The sequence below is a fragment of the Protomyctophum bolini genome (assembly GCF_963924005.1).
Source record: "Protomyctophum bolini genome assembly, chromosome: 7".
Taxonomy (NCBI): domain Eukaryota; kingdom Metazoa; phylum Chordata; class Actinopteri; order Myctophiformes; family Myctophidae; genus Protomyctophum; species Protomyctophum bolini.
The window spans coordinates 17616406-17626897 of record NC_137868.1 but is presented as its reverse complement, the minus strand read 5'-3'; the positions used below and the strand labels follow the sequence as shown (position 1 = coordinate 17626897).

Here is a 10492-nt window from a genome sequence, read left to right as displayed (position 1 = left end):
CCTTCTCTGTGGCCGCCCCTACCCTCTGGAATGCTCTCCCCAAACACATCCGAGATGCCCCCTCACTCCCCACCTTCAAAACCGCACTGAAAACCCACCTTCAGCATTCCCACATCAGCTGCTAGGGCCTAGCTGATGTGGGAATGCTGAATTATTATTATTATTATTAACCATCTCGTTTTCAAGGGGGTCCACAAGACGCCCTTGTTCACTGGCAGGCACGTTTCAGAACTGTCCATGTCCCACCAATGAGACAGAGTGAGTACAGAAATGGTGCCAATTACAATGAGTATTAGTGAGGACCAATTATATGAAAATGGGTGGGGGAAATGGGTGGTCCTTAAAGCAATAGGCCTACTTCAGTAAATTAACTCAAGTATAAATTTGAGCAGCTTTCACTTGAGTAATACTTGACCAGGAGTAGCAGTATCTACTTTCAGTCCACCAGTGTTTCTCACCCTGCTCTTCTGGTATCATTCTCTATTGTCAATCTGTTCTTCAGGCCACTCTGTTGTCATTCTGCTGTTCCATTCACCAGCAGAGCTGTGTTGCATGTCATGCTGGTCCCCCACTCTCTACCCTCAACGTCCTGTCTAAAAATACATTTAAAAACATGTACACACACGCGGGCGTGCGCGGACGGACACAAACACACACTCACACACTAATGGAAAAATAAAACGGCATTAACAAAACATTTTAACATTGCACTAATTTTCTAAATGACACATACACAGACCTGACCCCAAATTATCAGGTCTGTGTACACTACAGTGTGTGTGTGTGTGTGTGTGTGTGTGTGTGTGTGTGTGTGTTCGTGTGTGAATTATTACACATTGTCCTGTATGTGGTGATGAAAATCATACTTTGTGGTGTTGTTTCGCCATATTCTTCCTGTCCTGCAATGCCCCCTACTGGTATAAAGTTGTACAGTGAAAATCCTCCAGTGCCTTTTAATGAAACTCTTGGCAGTAAAGATATATGTCCTCTTCGTCAAGAGTGAGTCAAGTGATATTTTTAGGGCAGCAGTGAACAGCAGATAAATAAATAAATTACAGAGACAGATATAACTTACAAAATGAATACATTATTTCTCAATGACAGCAGTTAGACTGTCAGGTCATTTAAAACTGAATGTAAACTGTATTGTCCAAGTTTGGGTATTTGTCTTTGGCTTTATTATTGTACATTTTATCATTCTGAGGTGCAAAATCAAACCATAAAACAGTCTAATTAAATATATATTTAATATATAGGCACAAATATATATAAAGAGCAGCTTCATATCAACCGTATTATTAAAAGTTATTGGAGTCCTTGTCTGGTCTGTTGCTCTTCCTCCCAGAAGATGTATGAGACCTGCTGGACATAAAACACAGCCACAGCTCATATGTAGGCTACAGAAAAGCGACACGTTTTATTTTTAGTGCATTGATTTTGATAAATGAATTGTAGAGTTAAGAATACACATTCATTTGTCAGTTGTGTCAGACTTCTATCCCTTAGGGCAGTGTTTCTAAACCGGTGGTGAGGCCTTCTCTGTTTGGAGTTAGTCTAAAACTTTTCAACATGTGTCACAAAATATGTGTGTGTGTGTGTGTGTGTGTGTGTGTGTGTGTGTGTGTGTGTGTGTGTGTGTGTGTGTGTGTGTGTGTGTGTGTGTGTGTGTACACATATTAGACCAGTCAATCTAAGATTTGACCCAAAAGAAATTGCAATAGTAATCGTTCAAGGTTTTTTATGATTCTTAGGGTCATCCAAATAGCATATTAAACATTGATTCTTTTGGATCATGGTAAATTCAGGGGTTGAACGTTGGGGTACCATTGAAAACCTATATGGCAAAAAAAATCTAATTTGAAAATTTTAATTATGCTTTAAGTATCACGTGTCAAACTAGGGGTTATTCATGATTCTGATTCTGAATCAATTGCAAGCATTAGTTTTGCACAAAAAACACTCTTTGGGCTAAAAACGGCCGTAGCCGTCTTCACAAATGTGATGAGGTCATCACATTTGGGCAAGGACACGCCCCTTTTTAGCTTAGATTGACTGGCCTATATATATATGAGGTGTCCCCTGTTACGTCTCCCTTTCAGGAATGTCTGCCTTTAGCAGAATAACATGCATCTTGTCTCCAGTTGGGACAAGAAGCCTAGAATGTTTTTGTACCTCAGGAAGAAAGCTTCAGTGTTGTCTTTATCCACATGCTTCGGTTTCAGCTCTGACACGCTATCTGGAGGACACAAATGTTATCAGATGATTTAATCTCCGTCATCAGCCATTATCAACAGCATGCAATGCAGCCAGTATGGACATTTCCACATATTGACGTTGTTGTCAGCCATTGTCCGACGTGGCATTGGTCGCATTGTCCGACTATTACTAACCCTACTAACCCCCTTACTAAACCGATTTTAAGCCTGATTTTAGCCCGATTTGCGGGGCTTACAGGCCTTAACCTAACCCTGATCTCAGTCTTAACCAGCCACGCAAATCTGCTAACCTCATATCAGTCTTAACCGGCCATGTCAGTTTCACAATGTTTTCGCTTCGGCGGCAGTAATTTCACGTCCGCACTTCCTAGTCGCCTACTCCCAGTAGGCACTAGGCAGTATGTGGAAATGTCTGTCTTTGCCTCCATTGCATGGTCCTGATAAGAACATACTGGTGATTAGCGATTAGTAAGAGAGGGTTTTCATTCACACCATCTGATCTCATCTACTTCGATGACTATTCCACAGTATGATGCAGGATATAGATGTGATGTGAGACCAGTGTTGACTAATGACAAAAAATGTTCGTTGACTGGAAACCAAATTAAAACTAAGCCATAATGACTAAAACTAAGACTACCGGTAAATATATTGATAATTTCGTCAACAAATAAAAACTAGACTAAAATGTTAGGAAGGGACTAGTGGACAAGAGATCCAGTATAAGTCATGTTACACTTGGTTGAATGCTGAAAGTATTTTCAGCAAGTGTAATATCAGTCATTACGACGGCATCAAGGCCTGCCAAAATACATGTTAGTCGACTAAATCAACTGTAGATTTAGTCGACTTAAATCTTATGATATTTAGTCGACTAAAACTAGACTAGACACTAAAACATTCCGGGTGACTAAAATGTGACTAAAACTAAATGAAAACTATTCAAGAGAGTAAAACTAAAATAAAAATTTGCTGTCAAAATCAACACTGTGAGACAAACGTAACAGACATTACCGAGTGTAAATGACTTGTGATACAGCGTGTGACAGTCCTGCCCCGCCCCGGGTGGCCTTGTCCTGTCTCCTCTCTCACCTCTCACTGAGGGGTGTGTGCATGTTGACGTTCTGTCAGTCTGTATCTGCCTGTGGGGATAGCTGATGATGAACAAAGTACACAGTTACCACACCACAGAAATAAGACACATGGATTTGTGAGACACGATTTCAGTTCAAATCGCCAGGTCTGCTGGACAATTCTCTTCACTCCATCCACAACTAGCGTCCGTATGCCCACGGGCAAGGCACTTTGCAGTCGCAGGAAGTGCACGAAAATAAAGATTAGACATCACTGGGCAGCCATTTTGGCCTCAAACCCCTGGTCCAGTAGTGCTGATGTAGTGTGTCCACTGCTCTGTGTGACACTGTGATCGATATATTTCATGCAAAGGCACTCACTGGTGGTGCAATACTAAGCAACAGTAGCATGTAATATATTTAGACCTTTTCGTCAAATGTGTGTGTGTGTGTGTGTGTGTGTGTGTGTGTGTGTGTGTGTGTGTGTGTGTGTGTGTGTGCGTGCATGCGTGCGTGCGTGCGTAATGTTGTGAACACTGTCACATTCTCCTAAAAGTGACCTCCTGTGTGTGTTGGAGTTGGCATTGCCTGGCCTGGCCTGATGCCATCATTTAAAAGTCCAGTTTTGTTGTTGTAGCTGAGGACCAACAATAGCAGGAAAAGAGGCCTAATTCATAAACACTACCATTTTATCACCCAGTGTGAGATTTTATCGCCCCAGTGTGAGATAGAATGTGAGACATTAAATGTCCTTGTCTTAGTACTTTGTTTTAGTACTTTGGGCAGTGACGACCAAAATGCAGTGGTTAGCACAGGCCCAAAGTATATGGACATAATACAGGACTCTCCATAGTATACTACAGTATATAGTACGACAGGACATACTGTACACTGCCAAGCCGTCTCTGTAAACAAACCAAGCTGAGAAGTAAAGTTCCTTAGCGGACAGGCCTGCTTAATGTCTAATGTAGCATCTGGAAGGTTTCTGGAATTAACTGAGCACCACTGTTCCCATAAGAGTTACATTTTAGGAGTGCACTGTTTAGGCACAGTTCTTCTGTGTTGTGTCGGCAGTCTCGGGACTGTGAAACATTCATGTACTGTATACTGTATGGTCTCTGTGGGGGACTTTTTGCCATTCTTTTGGATATCAGTTCTATAAATTGCAGTAAACTTCCAGAAGAACACAACACAAAGGAATTTGCCGACCCACCCTGGGTTGATGGAGTCGTCAGAAACGTCACTTCCTTCCCCATCCTCATCCTCTCCCTCCAGTATTTGTGTCCAGAAGGGCTGGGTCAGTAACTCTGGCCATCCCATCCTTAAAGCACAAAAACAAGAGCCATTAAAAAGCCATCAGCCTGTGAATTCCAAGCTAATTAAGGATTTAAGCCAGCAGTCTGGTACAGTAGTTAAAGGTTAACAGTACACAGAATTGTGGTTAGTAAGCACAGTCATGTTGTTACTGCTTAGTTAACCCAGAAGAGGGGTTAGTTAACCCAGAGGTGTGGTTAGTAAACCCAGTCATATGAAACACTAGTGGTTGGAGTCATTAAGCGACATGACACAAAATTTAGACACAACAGTGAATTCTACAATCCTAAGAACCCACCCACCAAAACTGTGACATTCACCACAGCAGTGGTTCTCAAAGTGGGGTCCAGGGACCTTCTGGATTCCTTGAGGGGGTTCCAGATGGACCCTTACCGGTCTGTAACTCTGAGAACCAAATGGACTCTTACAGGTCCATTTGTAGTGGTAGTAACAGTAATATTTAAACTGACCTCTTATCAGGGTCCTTGATGAGCAAGCCTTTTAGAAGTCTCTGAAACTCTTCACTGGGTGGACTGGATGATCCTTCAACAGATAATCACATTCATATTTATTTTATTTATTTTTATTCAACAGGATACTAAGTTACAGTTAACAACTATGGGGTTTCATAGGAACTTTCTTTGACCTATGGCACCTGTGCGTGCGTGCTTACCTGTCTGTCTAGCGGGTGGTGGTTCCTTGTGTAAAATCATGTCGGTCAGTTCAGTGTAGCTGTCTGAATAGAAAGGAGGTTTACCTGGAAGAGAATAATAATTGCTTTAGTCCAGTATTGTGTAGTGTTGTATTCTGTAGTTATGATGTGTTGTTTATTCAGTTTATATGTGTCAAGTTTAACACAAAGACACTAATGCATATTATCGTTGTTGTTGTTGGGCAGAATCTTTGTATGTCCAAAACCGTTACATATCAGTAAATGGAAAAAATAACCTGTGTTCCAAACAGTTCAAAGAATATCAATGCATTGCATCACAATGCGTTCATATTTAATAAGTTAATAATAAAGAAAATGGAGATACATGGTATTGGGTATGTTGTATGTAGTAAAGTACAAAGTATGTGTGTATGTTATACATGTACATGTAGTAAAGTACATGGTATGTGTGCATGTTACTGTATACGTGTACCAGTGTACATGTAGTAAAGTACACAGCCCAGAGCCCACAGATCTGAGCTGCAGCTGGTCTCTGCTCCTTCCAACACCTCTGGAGCCGTATAGAGTGGACAGCCTGATAACACACACATACACGCACACACGTACACGCACGCACGCACGCACGCAGATAAAGATAAACAAGTTAATTTAGAAGTGATGACACAAAGAAATGAGCAGACAAAATTGGAACTGGAAACTACTAAACAAATTAAAATGGGTACTCTTTCCTGATTGGCTGAAATTGGCAACCCACCTGAAAATATATGATCTATTAAATATGAGACCCTTGATTAATACAAGTACAAGTACCGGTATATCTATATCTATATCTATATATATATATATACACACACACACACACACACACACACACACACACACACACACACACACACACACACACACACACACAGTATACTGTATGTCACTTATCAAAATGATAAGGGGAAGAGAAAAAAGGAATATAGAAGTCTCTCTGACCTTGAATTCTTTTCCTCCTGTCGTTCATGTCTGGGTTCTTCTTTTCATCTGCTCCTCCTCTTCCTCCTCCCCCCGTCTGCTCAGAGGTGTTCAGTAAGCTAAAGAACTCCTCCAGAGTCTCTCCCTCTGCCTTGGACTGGCAGAAGTTACTGAACTTCAACACACCGGGTCCGTCCAGTAATATCTACGGCAACCAGAAAAAACGGTTTCCATATTATGCTTATTACATGTTTAGCCAGGAATTGAATCAGGAATAGCAGACTGTCTAGAACTCTAGATGGTGAATAGTCAGTAATTAGATGGTAATATAGTGTATTGATAAAGTGCCTTTTTCCCCAAATGATTTTTAAAAGTATGCTTTTCAGACAGCCAGTACAAGCCACAAACCTGCCCATCATGAAAAACTAGGGGTCAGAGTCTTGCTCAAGGATACTTCAACATTAAGTCAAGAGTATCATCATCATTACCATATCCCCACAGTAGTGCTTGTTTGCCTTTTCCATGTTGTACAGTCTACCTTAGGCTCTAAGTCTGTATATGAGAGTTTTCTTTGATGATCTGTTAATGAAACATGATGGCGTCCGACAAGATACTCCAACAAACACACTTCTTTGTTTCTACACACAACACAAGCACACAAATCTATGTTCCAACCTTTGCCGGAGTGAGTTCGGAGAAGATGATTCCTGATTGGTGGATGTGCCTCAGTCCTCTGACTAAGTCCCGCCCAAGCTCCTTCACCACTTCCTCAGACAGGTAACCATCCTGGCCAATTACACCCTCCAGAGAACCACCTGAAGACGGGTATGAGGGAAGGAGGTGAATGAAATGGTAGAAGGTGCACAATATATATTAAACACCTTTGGGGGTACAAACTCTATACACAAACATAATCTTTCTTATTCTTAATCTACAGCATGCTGAAAATAGCTTCCGCACGGGACAACATTTCACGACAAAGTATAAAATAGGCTTAAGGCCAGTCAGGTTCTAAAGACTAGACACTGAGGACAATCTCCAAGTTTTCATTGAAATGAAAGACAGGGGTGGAAACAATTATAATTACAAAAACATTGCAATGCAGAATCAATCCAAAGTCTTTGGGGCAGTCCGTCATAGTGGGGCTGTGACATACTGGTTTCCAAAGCTGTGGGCATAGGTTTGTTGTTAACAGACGTTCTTGCCACTGTTCTAGCAACTACCTTAGAATTTTACTCCCCAAACATATCAGTACTTGACAGAGATCTCTGGTCGCCTAGCAAGATTTAAAAAAAAAATAACTTCACCAGGTGTCATTGAGAGTCATCTTTACATCAAGGAAGCAAGCACGACTCCAAATCGTCTCAATCTCTGAGCATTCTTACTGGGTGCACGACTGCACGGTCAGGAAAGTAACTTTACAATAAATCTTCTAAAAGAGAATACCAGCACTCCCGGAATTGTAATTTAATTAAGGCACCTTTATTTCAATACCGTGAGTCATTGAGGGTCACTCACCAGTGCAGAGTTCTGTCACCAGCCACAGATGGTTACTGGTTTCATACCATTCATAGAACGACACAACGTTCCCATGACTCAAATCATGGCTCAAACGAACCTGGTAGGAGACAAAACAATGTATCTCTGAAAGTTGATGGCATAGGCCTACTGGTTAAAAAACGCAACAACACTGTTCTGATTGATAACAACTACTAGAGGAGTGATGAGTCAACCTAATTTGCATGGAATTCTATACTGAGACAGTGGAGTCAGTGGAGGAGACAGACGGTAGGAAAGCTGAGAGGGAGACCAGTGTAGAAGAGACAAACATTAAGAAAGCTAATTACAACAATAAAAGAAAGGGAAAAGCCTAATGATGATGTCACTGGTAGGCGGGTTTCTGAGGTGTTAGGCCATATCCACTTGGCCAAATGTGCTGACCTCATCACGTTTGTGATGACGGCTATGGCCGTTTTCCTCCCAAGGACTGTTTTTTGTGCAAAACTAATGCTTGGAATGGATTCAGAATCATGAAAACCCCCTAGTTTCATATGTCACATGCTACTGAAATATAGGATGTTATGGGTATGGTCACATATTATGCTAATAACTCAATTTCCCCCAGGAGTTGAATTTCAAACTTTTAGTACATGTTATTAGACACCTTTAGAAACATTGGTGAAGAAATTTCTTGGTAACGATTTAGTTCCCAGATTGGTCAAATACCTGATAAAATGCCCTTACTATATGAGACACAGACCGAGTAGAAAAAAATGGTACCATATTATCATGAGCATTAGTGACTACTACCAATTATATGAAGACAGGTTGAAAGTCGTCCTTAAAAGACAGTGTAGGATGGACAGACAAGTAGGACAGCTGAGAGGGAGATAGTGTGGGAGAGACATGACAGGAGAGAGGGCTCTGGTGGGATCTGACCAAAGACCAGCAGACTTACATGGTTGGTTATTTCAGGTCTCTTGCTCTTGTCAGCACAGACAATGGCAACATAGTTGAGACTGCCTTTCCTTCTGCCTTTATAGACCACTGATCTGCTGCCTGATCCCAGCTCCTCATACAGAATGAAGTTCTCCATCTACTGCCATAAAGGACATGGGTTGACATTTGAAATGCATCACTGTACTCTGCCATACAGACATGTCAAGAGAAGAGAGAAATTGCTACAACATTTGAGTACCAAGCCAAACCTGTGGAGACCCAGTGAAACAGAATAGATATCAATACATTATATTACTACTGCTACTATACTATATAATACCACTATGTAATAGTAGATTAAATAATAATAATCCCCCCTACCATTATTATCCTTATGCAATGCATTCGCACATGCACACACTTTACACCTGACAAAAATGTATTAGATTAGATTAGATTAGTTCATAATAACTTCTATAGTTGTTTTTGTCTTGTATTGTCGTGGTGCATTTAGTCATTTACCTATAGGCTATTGTCATGATCCAAGAAAAACAATTTCCCTATGTGGATAATAATTTATTCTAATAATGATAATAGTGAATGCATCCTAATTGACAACATGAATATTGTAAAACATGGTCATTTTGGTGAATGTTTATCCCCGACTCAGCTACCCTATTGCTGCCACGGATGTGTTTAATTATACTCTTTAGAAACAATGAACAACTTTCTCTCTTACCCTGAAAACAGTACATACAGTAAGCGCATCCCTTAGTTTCCTTTGTTGGTGTTTTCAAGCCTATTATAATACAACTTCATAACAACACAACACACTCAATAAAAACTTACAATACATTGTACTTTCAGTTTTCCAACATCGTTGCTTTGATACTTTGATGTAGTTCTAGTGCCGGAAGTGTTTTGGAACACTTCATTTGATCTACGGCGGGGGGTGTCAAAGAAGTTCCCCATAAACCGTTTAAGGAAAACGTACTAAAAAGCAAACGTTTTATTACATTAATGTTGTTTAATTTACAAAAACAGAAAAATAAAGAAACGACATAATAAAAACAGACCGGAAATTATGTGTTTTATGTCATTGCTTTTAAAGGCCAGTAGTCCTAGATACCTCCCGGTATATTACCTACAAATGTGTTATTCCTGCGTTGCCTAGATACAAGAATGCACCAACCCAACGGATAGAGTTAATTACCGGTAATAATATCTTGCATAAACATTTTATTTTGATTTGATTGGGCGTACCTGAACTAATAAAAAACAGTTCCTCAGACAGTCACAATTCTGACAAGAGACAGTCACATTCATTTGGGCAAAAAACAACACATAAATCATCATGTTTGAGGTTTGAGAGTGTTCGAAACCTTTTATTTTTAAATGTATTAACCGGATATCGTTTTCGAAACGTGGTTTTGCCGGTTTGCTTTGCTCTGTTGTGAAGTGCTTCTAAAGCAGGGTTACCATGTCCGCTTATTAAAAGCGGCTTTGGGCTATATTAAAGTTGTGTGTACTAATTGGTAATTGTTTGTGGGCTGCGCTTTTGGGTCTTGTTTCTAAAGTGTAGTACTGTAGTTATTTGCTTATTTACGCTCGTTTCCTAATGTTTAAACCAGTGGTTCTCAAATGTTCATGTATTTGTCCACACTGACCCACATCTGACAACATTTTCTGAGCCAGGGATCCCCATACTAGATGATTTAATGTTGAATGATTTTTAGCTTGTAGATCGATCTGCTTCTGCTATCATCAAATAGGTAATGAATATTAGATTTAAATTGCTAATTTGTGGAAAGGCCTTT

The 10492-nt window shown here is 40.3% G+C and overlaps 1 protein-coding gene across 5 annotated transcripts; it reads right to left on the bottom strand.

Moving 5' to 3' along the window:
* Nucleotides 1-987: 987 nt before the first annotated feature.
* ulk4 (unc-51 like kinase 4) lies at nt 988-9585 on the bottom strand. 5 transcript variants are annotated; one of them, XM_080767807.1, is made up of 12 exons: nt 9525-9585; nt 8695-8835; nt 7755-7854; nt 6912-7051; nt 6258-6441; nt 5749-5850; nt 5277-5360; nt 5074-5146; nt 4503-4610; nt 3231-3370; nt 2173-2236; nt 988-1362 (listed from the first exon to the last, which is right to left on the bottom strand). In XM_080767807.1, the coding sequence occupies exons 2-12, from the start codon at nt 8830-8832 to the stop codon at nt 1299-1301; spliced, it is 1197 nt and encodes a 398-aa protein (XP_080623933.1). In that variant the 5' UTR covers nt 8833-8835; nt 9525-9585; the 3' UTR covers nt 988-1298. The 5 variants fall into 5 exon arrangements, with proteins under 5 accessions (XP_080623933.1, XP_080623936.1, XP_080623935.1 ...); XM_080767810.1 differs by having other exon boundaries at nt 988-1359; XM_080767809.1 differs by having other exon boundaries at nt 8695-8832; nt 9525-9579.
* Nucleotides 9586-10492: the final 907 nt, after the last annotated feature.

Bases quoted from the DNA above. Each gene is read 5' to 3' on its own strand.
- ulk4 (XM_080767807.1), bottom strand. From the start codon at position 8,832: ATGGAGAACTTCATTCTGTATGAGGAGCTGGGATCAGGCAGCAGATCA. The intron at 6,442-6,911 runs GTTGGAACATAG...TGGTTGCCGTAG, and splicing joins CCGAACTCACTCCGGCAAAG to ATATTACTGGACGGACCCGG. The intron at 1,363-2,172 runs GTACAAAAACAT...TTTTATGTCCAG, and splicing joins ACTGAAGCTTTCTTCCTGAG to CAGGTCTCATACATCTTCTG.